Source organism: Rhincodon typus, chromosome 15 (genome assembly GCF_021869965.1).
Source record: "Rhincodon typus isolate 14 chromosome 15, sRhiTyp1.1, whole genome shotgun sequence".
Taxonomy (NCBI): Eukaryota; Metazoa; Chordata; class Chondrichthyes; order Orectolobiformes; family Rhincodontidae; genus Rhincodon; species Rhincodon typus.
The window spans coordinates 15708443-15719445 of NC_063346.1; the positions used below are offsets into that span (position 1 = coordinate 15708443).

Genomic DNA, 11003 nt, shown 5'->3' on the forward strand with positions numbered 1-11003 from the left:
AACAGATTCATCCTCACTACATTTCCCTCACCAACCTCATCCTCCCTTAAGCAGAAGTCTCAGTTACGTGCAGAGATTGGTGATATTGAAGTTATCATCCTTGGAACCATTATCATGAATGTTTTGCTGCACCCTCTCCAATGTCTTCACATCATTCCTAAAATGAGGTGCCCATAGCTGGGTGCAGTGCTCTGGTTGAGACCAGTCCAGTGTTTTATACAGGTTTAACATAATTCCCTGCTGATGAAGTCCAAGAGGCTGAATGCTTCATTGACTGCTCTCTCAACTTGTCCTGCTGCGTTCAATGATTTATGCACATGTACACCCAGTCCCTTTGCTTCAACATCCTCTCTGAATTGTATCCTTTATTTTATAGTAATCGTCTATATTTACTGACCAAAATGAATCACTTCAGATATCTCTGCTTTACATTTCTTCAACCAAATTGGCTTGATGGTAGGAGACAGAGGGTGGTGGTGAAGGGTTTGTTTTTTGGACTGGACACCTGTGACCAATGGTGCTCCACAGTGGTTAGTGCTGGGTCCACGGTTGTTTGTCATTTATATCAACAACTTGGCTGAAAATTTAAAGGTATGGTTACTACGTTTGTGGATGACACCAAAATCTAAGACTGCAAAGGGATCTTGATCAATTGGGCCAATGGACTGAGGAGTAGTAGATGAAGTTTAAGAACAAAGAACAATACAGCACAGGAACAGCCCTACAGCCCTCCATGCCTGCACTGAAACATTTTGCCTTTCCATACTAAAACTGTCTTCACCTATAAAATCTGTATCCCTCTATTCCCTTCCTATTCATTTATTCGTCCAGGTGTTTCTTGAATGCTGCTACTGCATCTGCTTCAACCACCTCCTCCAGCAGCATGTTCCAGGCACTCCTTTGTGTGAAAAACTTGCCTCACACATCTCTTTTAAACTCCCCCATCCCCTCCCCTCCCCCCCCCCCTCCCCCCGCCCCAGCACCCTGAACCTGTGTCCCCTAATAATTGACTCCTCCAACCTGAGATAAAGCCTCATACTCTCCACTCTATACATGCCATTCACAATCTTATAAACTTCTATTAGGTCGCTGCTCAACCTCCTGCATTCCAGGCTATTCAAGCTTTCTTCATAGTCAATGTCCCTGTACCAGGCAACATCCTGGTAAACCTTTTCTGTGCCCTCTCCAAAGCATCCACATCCTTCTGGTGATCAGAACTGTATGCAATATTCCACGTGTGGCCTAACAAAAGTTCTATACAGTGGCAGCATAACTTGTCCATCCTTATACTCAATGCCCCTTCCAATGAAGGCAAGCATACCACAGGCCTTTTTTTACTGCCTTATCTATCTGTGCTGCCACCTTCAGTGATCTGTGGACCTGCACACCCAGATCCCTGTGCATAACAATGCTCCTAAGGGTTCTGCCATTCACTGTAATAATTTCTACCTATACTTGACCTTCCAAAATGCATCACCTCATTTTTGTCTGGATAAAACTCCATCTGCCATTTATGTGCCCATGCCTCCAACTGATCTATATCCTCTGACAATCCTCCTCACTATCTGCAATGACAATCTTTGTATTGTCCGCAAACTTACTAATGAGACCAGCTATATTTTCCTCCAGATCATTTATGAAGATCACAAACAGCAGAGGCTCAGCACTGATCCCTGTGGGACACCACCAGTCACAGCCCTCCATTCCGAAAAGCATCCTTCCACTGCTACCCTCTGTTTCCTGTGACTAAGCCAGTTCTGTATCCATCTTGTCGGCTCACCCCTGATATAAGATGACTTCAACTTTTGTACCAGCCTGCCATGAGGGACCTTGTCAAAGGCTTTACTGAAGTCAATGCAGACAATGTCAACTGCTTCTCCCTCAATCACCTTTGCCACCTCCTCAAAAGACTTGATCAAGTTAGTGAGGCACGACCTCCCCACACAAAGCCATGCTGTTTATTGCTAATAAGTCAATTTACTTCTAAATGTGTATAGATCTTGTCCCTGAGAATCTTTTCCAATAATTTTCCTATCAATGACATGAGTACACAGGCCTGTAATTTCCAGGATTAACCCTGCTACCTTTCTTAAACAATGGGACAACACTGGCTATTCTCCAGTGCTCTGGGACCGCATCTGTGGCCAAAGAGGATACAAAGATGCCTGTCAATGCTCCAGCAATTTGTTCTTGTCTCCTTCAATATTCTGTGATAGATCCCATCAGGACTTGGGGACTAAATACTTTTTAAGACACACAACACCTCTTCCTTTTTAATCGCAACTTGGCTTAAAGGTTCCCCGAGATCATCCTCCACCAATTCTTTCTCTTTGGTAAATATTGACACAAAGTATTAGTTTAGGAGCTCACCCACCTCCTCTGGCTCCACACACAGATTCCACCTTTTGTCCTTGAGTCGGCCAACCCTTTCCCTGGCTACCCTCTTGCTTTTTATATATGTACAAGAAGCCTTAGAATTCTCCTTAATCCTGTTTGCTAATGACTTTTCATGACCCCTTCTAGCCCTTCTAGTTCCTTGTTTAAGTTCTTTCCTACTTTCCTTATATACTTCAAAGGCTTTGTTAGTTCCCACCATCCAAGACCTTATGTACACTTCCCTTTTCTTTTTGACCATGGTCATAACATCCCTGGTCATCCAAGATTCACGTAACTTGCCACACCTATCCTTCATTCTCGCAGAAACATGCCACTCCTGAACTCTTACCAACTTCCGTTTGAAGACCTCCCACATGTCCGATGTGGATTTACTCTCAAACAGCCGTCTCGAAACAATATTCTCCAGTTACTGCCTAATATTGTTGCAGAGTGCTTCCCCTAATTTAACACCTTCACCCAAGGACTGCTGTTACCCTGATCCAAGTATATCTTAAAACTCACAGTATTATGGTCACTACTCCCAAAATGCAAAACCCACCGAAAGTTCATTCACCTGGCCGGTTTGGATTAACTTGGATAAATGCGAGGTATTGCATTTGGTAAAAAGAACAACGGGAGGACTGAGACAGTTAATGGTAGGGCTCTGAGTAGTGCTGTCGAATAGAGAGACGTGGTGGTGGTGGTGGTGGTGGGGGGAAACAGTACATGGTCCTTTGAATGCTGCATCACAAGTAGACAGATGGTTAAGCAAGCTTGACTTCATTGCTCAGAACATGAAATAGAGGAGTTGGAACGTCACGTTGAGGTCATATATAGGATGTTGGTGAGGCTACTTTTGGAGTACTGTTCTGGTCACCTGCTATAGGAAGGACATTATTAATTGGAGAGGGTTCAGAAACGATTTTCAAGGATGTTGCCAGGAATGGAGTGTGGAGTGTCTGAGTTGTAGGGAGAGGCTGGATAGTCTGGGACCTCTTTCCTTGGAGTGTAGAAGTTTGAGGGGTGACCTTATAGAGATTTATAAAATCATGAGGGGCATAGATAAAGGTGAATAGCAAAGGTCTTTTCTCTAAGGTGGAGGAGTTCAAAAGTATGGGGCACATTTTAAGGTTAGAGGAGAAAGATTTAAAACAGACCTGAAGGGCAACTTTTTCACATAGAGGATGGTTCGTATGTGGAATGAACTGCAAGGTGAATTGGTAGATGCAGGTACAGTTGCAACATTTAAACAGGTACATGAATAGGAAAGATTTATAGGGATATGGACCAAATGCGGGCAAGTGAGACTTGTTTGTTTGGGAAACTTGGTCGGCATGGACGAATTGGACCGAAGGGTCTGTTTGCATATTATATAATTCTATACTACTTGCCCACCCATTCCACCAGCCTATATTTACTTGAGGTTCTATACAATACTCCTCACGGTTTATACTGTCAAGTTTCATATCCAGCACACATTTTGAAATTCATGAATGTACATAAGGAAGGGCAGCAGTCCTTACACTGACACCTGGGAAATTCCACCATAAACCTTCCTCCATTATGAAAAACAACAGTGTAACTTTTCCTGCCGATTTTGTATCCATATTGCTACTGTCCATTGTATTCCACAAACACTGACTGAGCTCACAAATCCGTTTTGTGGCACGTTATTAATGTCTTTCTGAAGTCGTCACATCACATCATAAGCATTATGTCGTTAAGGCTCTCTATTCCCCATCAAACGTCTCGAGCAAGTTAAACAAACATGGCTTTCAATTAAATCCATGCTGGCTTTGCTTAATGGACCTATAATTTGCCAAGTGACTACTTATTTTTTCTCCAATTATCATTCAATATTCAATGGATGTGACTGTGATCTCACCATAGGCTGGAGAATGTGAGAGGCCTGTGTCACCTCTTTTAGGGAAGGCCCAAGATATTTAAGTGCCAGTTACACATTTAACAATAGGCTGGCCCTGGGGGAGAGCTCTTTGTGGGCCCCTATTTCTTGTTTGGTCATTCATTGGCTGGCGGGATCATTGGTTGGCTCTGCACTAATTGCCCATCTCTAAATGGTCATTGAGAAGACGATGGTGAGCATTCTTGAACATCTGTAGTGTATGTGGTATAGGTACACGCACAGCGCTGTTGTGGAGCAAGTTCCTGGATTTTGACCAAGTGATAGTGAAGAAGCGGTGGTACAATTCTGTCAGGATGGTGTGCCACCTGGAGGGGAAATTGGCACTCCAATGCATTTGCCCTTGCCCATTTAGGTGGTGAGGTCGTGGGTTTGAAAGTTACTGCCAATGTAGCCTGGTAAGTTCCGAGGTGCATCTTATTGATGGCACACACTGCTGCCATTGTGTATCAGTACTGAAGGGAGTGAAAATTTTAAGGTCTGGATGAAATGCCATTCAAGTGAGCTGCTTTGTCTCAGATGATGTTGAGCTGCTTGGGTGCTGTTGAAGCGCACTCAGTCAAATGAAGGGTATCCTATCACACTCCTTGTAGAATGACAGACATGGGCAGTCAGGAGTTGAGTTCCTTGTAGCAGAATTCCTAGCCTCATACCAGCTCTTGTAGACACAGTGATTCTATATCAGATGCAGTTCAATTTCTGGTCATTGGTGACCTCCAAGATGATGACAATACCAGGTCCTTTGATCAAGCACCAAGGGCCTTTAATGTTCCCCTTTCACCCAATTCACTGTGGAGGAGAGCATTAAATTCAGCTTCCCTACCACCAGGGTTAAAATGACCTCTCTGCAGTTGCTGGGCCGGAACTTACCACCTCTATTTTGTAACATTTTCAAATCTCCAGTCCTCTGGTACAACACTGAATTTATTACAGGTTGGAAAATGATGGCCACTCCCTCTGCAATTTCACTTTCGCTTCCTTCCGTATCCTTGGCACATTTCATCTAGTCCTTTTTTTTAAAATTAACTTTAAGTAAACAGCCGATTCAACAACGCCTCCTTATCAATTTTATTCCTTCCAGTATCTGGTATTAAGTCATTAAAAAGGCCTGACATCAAAATTAAATCAAAAAGCATTGGAATGATTTTGCAAAGAATTATTGTATAGAACAGTAGAATGGGGGGAGTAGTGTTAAAAATAAAGAACGGGGCAGGATGGACAGCTTCAAATAGTCACAGTTTTAAATAAGAAGTAGTCAGTTAGAATATAAAAGTCAACTAAAAATTATTTCAACTAATAGTTCTTTTAGGTGCAATAGACTTCCTTATATCACTAACGTCCTTTAGGAAAGGAAACTGTCATCCTTACCTTGTCTGGCCTACATGTGATGCCAGACCCAAAGTAATGTGGCTGACTCTTAACTGCCCTCGGGGTTGTTAGGGATGGGTAATAAATGCTGGTCTAGCCAGTGATACCCTCATCTAATGAGTGAATTCAAAAAAGTCCAAGAACTCAACTGAATGGATTAACTCAAAATCTTTACTTTCATCTACTAACTAAATTGTACATTATTCCAGAGAACATTAAATGACAAATATGAGCTCAGTCTTCTAAAATTAGTGAAAACAACAAGCAAGGTTTTGTAACCATTTGCCTAGAATGAATCTGACATGAGAACTTGAAATTTAAAAGACAAATATAAGGGTTATTAAATGTAAGGCTGGCAAGACTTCAAAGTGGTTTTACCTTGAAATTAGGAATTCTGTGATGAACGGGTCTTGGGAAGTTTGCCAAATTGTTTGCTTCCATATAATCCCAAACTTTCTGGCGAACGTCCCACTTGGAGACACCTAGAAAAAAATTTTTGAAGATTTTCAGGTCCAATACATCATTTCAGAAATAATATAACTGTCTTATCTTTGTTGCTGTTAGAGACAAAGTAGTTCACAATCATGACACGCAGAATTTACATACCATTACTCAGAGGAGGCAGAATGTAAATACGTGATGCAGGTAGACAATACAGTTTTTACTGCTGCTTCATAATCTGCTGTACTTTAGTAGATGGAAATTTGATTATTTGCACTTAATTTTGAAAAGTTCATTTTTATTCAATGATTAAAAAGAAAATTAGACATTGACCAGGATGGCTTTCTTAAACATTTTCTGCTTATCACAATCTTTCAAAGTATAAATTCAATTAAAATCAAAATGAAACACTTTTTTTGTACTTACAACCACAGATTGCTACTCTGCAGATGATAATCATTTTTTAATGCAAGGTTGTGCTCACCGAACTATTTCCCAGCATCATTTCACCCAGTCTATTTCCAAGTATAATCTTTTCTTCTCTTCCATCACATATTTTATATGAACCTAAAAGTCTAGTGAATTTACAGTCAAAGGCTGCAAATTAATTCCAGAATTTTTTTGGATGTTCATAATCCAGAACAATTTCTAGGAGCTCCATTCTCACGCACAATATTATGATCTAAATCCCATGACTGAATGCAAGTCCATTGCATTCATTATGTACAGGCTGTGCTATGTGAAGATATCAGAAGCAGAAAGCTTGACATCTCATTACTTGCATTTACAAACGTAAGGAACACTCCAGGTGACATCAAATCAACATAGCATCATCCGTCAACATGTCTAACTCACACTTTTTAACTATTACCTGCAAGCGAGAAATTTGAAAACAGAATATTTTATTCTTCTTGATTAGTCTTTATTGAAATCAGAATATTAACTATATTAACTATTAACAATAATTATCGAGAGAGACGACTGGTGGTGAGTTTAAACGGAGGGTCACATGCCTCCGGAGACAAGTGAGGTTAAGAGAGAGAGTCCTTCATGGTGTCCTCAGCCGGTGTAGGAATAGAACCCACACTGTTGGTGTCACTCTGCACTGCAAACAAGTTGTCCAACCATCTGAGCTAACCAACCCCCATCCATGTATTGTAAATTCATGAGTAATACCATGCAAGATCCACTATTCCCAAAGATGTAGAGATTGAGCACGACAGCATGATTTGAACTCATTTCAGATCATATCTATAAATTGCACACTTCTCTCATCAGTTTAATCCTTAGATTAATTTTAAAAACAGACATGCATTCGGCACCAGTGGCTTAAACAAGACAAACCATCTGTATAAACCATGAATAAGGTATAATACCTATGATTGGTAGAGTCAGTTTGCATGAAATGACTCATCTCCCATTTGGTCTCTTTCTACAGGTACAGGACAGATGCAAAAATAAAGATTATTTTGAGCTATTTATCAGCGGGATTTACAAAGTGTACTGGGTTAGTCCCAGGCTACTGACAGCCGTCTTTTTCAGATTTAAGTTCGATGAGTGAAGATATAAGGTTTCAAAACTATCACCCAGATGTTGTGTAGGAAAATAGTAACAGAAATTTTTGAAAAAACCATCGAGGAGCTCACAGTTTGGAACTGTCTTCCAACTCCTTTTATCAAACAGAATTGCATCATAGAGGCCATTCAGCCCAGTACTTTCAAAGAACTATCTAATTAGTCTCACATATTTTTGTCTGTTTTCAGTTGTTCATCTAATTCACTTTTGACAATTATTGTTGAATATGATTACACCATCCTTACAGACAGTTGATTTCCTGGTCACAGCAACTCAGTACAAATCAGAAAGTTATTATTTCTCTTCTGGTTCTTTTGCTAATTGCCTTCAAACCCTGTCCTTGCTTTACTTACCCTGCTGCCACTGGAAATAGTTTTTCCTCATTTACGACCTCAAAAACCATCATCATTTTAAAACCCTTTTCAATTTTTCCATAAACCTTCCCAGGTCCACAGCTTAATCTTCTCTTGACTCTGCTCATAATTAATCAATACAATACAATACAATACAATACAGCACAGCACAGGAACATGCCCTTCAGCCCATCAAGGCTGCGCTGATTCTAATCCTTATTTAGACCCGCTAAATATCGTCCATGTGCGATTTCTATCCCTCTGTTCACCTCCCGATCATATGTCTATCAAGGTACGCCTTAAACGTTGCTAATGTGCCTGCTTCCACCACCTCCACTGGCAGTGCATTCCAAGCACCCACCACCATTTATGTGGAAAACTTTCCATGCACTTCTCCCCTAAACCTACCCCTCTCACCTTGAACTTGTACCCTCTTGTAGTTGACCTTTCCACCGTGGGAAAAAGCCTCTGACTATCCATCCCGTCAGTAAAGCGATGGAAGGTGCCATCAACAGTGCTATCAAGCAGCACCTGCTCAGCAATAACCTGCTAAGTGATGCCCAGTTTGGGTTCTGCCAGGACCACTCAGCTCCTGATCTCATTAAAGCCTTGGTTCAAACATGAACAAAAGAGTGAATTCCAGAGGTGAGGTGAGAATGACAGCCCTTGGCATCAAGGCTATGTTCAACTGAGTGTGGCATCAAGGAGTCCTAGCATAACTAGAATCAATGGGTATCGAGGGGGAAACTTTCCAGTGGTTAGAGTCAGACCTGACATATAGGAAGATGGTCATTGTTGTTGGAGATCAATCATCTCAGCTCCAGGATATATCTGCAGGAGTTCCTCAGGGTAGTGTCCTTGGTCCAACTAGGAAATTCTGAGAAAGGGTCACTGGACCCAGGAAATGTTAACTCTGATTTTTTCTTCACAGATGCTGCCAGACCTGCTGAGCTTTTCCAGCAACTTCTGTTTTTGTTCTTGCTGCTAATGTGATCACTGCAGCTCGCAATGGGAACTGTCAACTCCCATATCATACAGCTACAGCACATCACCTGCCCAGCCATTTCTATTGAATTGCTTCGTTAATTACATTCGCAACTCCTCAGACACTGAAGCAGCCTGTGTCTAAATGAAACAAGATCTGGACAATATCCAAGCTTGGGCTGACAAGTAACATGCGCACCACACAAATGCCAGGGTAAGACCGTCACCAATAAGAGACAATCTAACCACCGCTCTTTAACAATCAATGGTGTTACCATCACTGATTCCTGCACTATCAGCATCCTGGAAGTCATCATTGATCATAAACTCAACTGGACTCACCACATAAATGCATTGGCTAGACGAGCAGGTCAGAGGAATACTGCAGTGAGTAATTCACCTCCTGACTCGCCAAAGCCTGTCCACCATCTACAAGGCATAAGTCAGGAGTGTGGTGGAACATTCCCCACTTGCCTGGATGAGTGCAGGCCCAACAACACTCAAGAAGCTTGACACAATCCAGGACAAAGCAGCCAGCTTGACTGGTACTGCATCCACAAGCATCTACCCCCACCACCACCGCTGCTCAGTAGCAGCAGTGTGTACTATCTACAAGATGCACTGCAGAAATGCACCAAAGATCCTCAGACAGCACCTTCCAAACCCAAAACCACTTCCATCTAGAAGGACAAGGGCAGCTGACATTTGGGAACACCACCACCTTCAAGTTCCGCTCTAAGTTACTCACTATCCTGACTTGGAAATATATCACCGTACCTTCACTGTCACTGGGTCAAAATCCTGGACTTCCCTCCCTAATGGCATTGTGGGTCAATCAACAGCAGGTGGACTGCAGCAGTTCGAGAAAGCAGGTCATCACCACCCTCTCAAGGGCTACTATGGATGAGTATTAAATGCTGGCCAGCCAGCGATGCCTATATCCCACAAAATGAATTAATAAAAAAAGGAAAATAAAATTACCTCTCATAATTTTGTAGACCTTTATCAAGTCACCTTTCAGCCTACTTCTTTCCAGTGAAAACAATCTAAGTTTATCCAACCTCTGCTCACAACTAAAACCCTCCAGACAAGGTGACATCTGGTAAACTTTCTCTGCATGTTTTCCAAAGCATCCACATGCTTCTGTTGGTGTGGCAACCAGAACTGCATGCACTACTCCAAATATGGCCTGACTTAAGTTATGTACAGCTGGAACATAACTTGCCAACTTTTACGTTTGATGCCCTGGCCAATGAAGGCAAGTATGCTCCACATATAACCTCCTTCCTTTATCCATGAGTGGGCCTACAAGTTACTCCAACATCAGTAACGCAGAAGACACCAGTCTAGAATGAGCATGTGAAGAGTGTGATCTTAGACACTACACTAGAGAGTTGTAATTGATAAACTACTGCATACTGATGTAAAGAAAGGAGTGTTACAGCATAGAAAGGGGTTGAAGAGCCTAACTTTGTGCTAGTGAACAAAAAACGTCAGGGACAGTGTTCGCCCACAGCCTGAAATACTCCAGACAGGTATCTCAGTATGCAGCAAACAGTATTGGCTTAAAACACAAGATAAAGCATTAACTTCAAGAACAGCACATGAAACAGGGCGTGCTTCATTAAACTTCATTAAGAATGAAGAATTCGGGGGGAGGATGTGCAGAAAAAGAGAATGACATAAAGATTTTTACTGGCAGAGTTCAAAAGAAAGCAAAGCAAATTTTAGAAGTTTAATTGGGCCAAAATCATTGGAAGAAAAGTTAAAAGTATTTGAAGGAATTTGGTATAGTTACAAACAAAACTGTAGTTTTGACCAGTGATTGTAAAGAATCATCTCCCACATAATTGGCACTTTTCCAGTAAAGTTTTAAAAACATTTTAAAATGCATAATCTATTTTAGATTGAGTCCCCATGATCTTTATCCGTGTTTTAAAAAAAAAAATCACCTGAAGGAACCTGGATAGGCCCCCACAGAAAAA

The 11003-nt window shown here is 41.5% G+C and overlaps 1 protein-coding gene across 6 annotated transcripts in view; it reads right to left on the minus strand.

The window, feature by feature from the left end:
• mthfsd (methenyltetrahydrofolate synthetase domain containing) overlaps positions 1 to 11003 on the minus strand; it is a 61684-nt gene that overhangs the window by 49059 nt on the left and 1622 nt on the right. For all 6 annotated transcript variants that reach the window (XM_048606070.1, XM_048606071.1, XM_020520107.2 and 3 more), the window contains exon 2: positions 6044 to 6147. In XM_048606070.1, the coding sequence (XP_048462027.1) occupies positions 6044 to 6106 (63 nt within the window). In that variant the 5' untranslated portion in view covers positions 6107 to 6147. The remainder of the gene's footprint in view (positions 1 to 6043; positions 6148 to 11003) is intronic.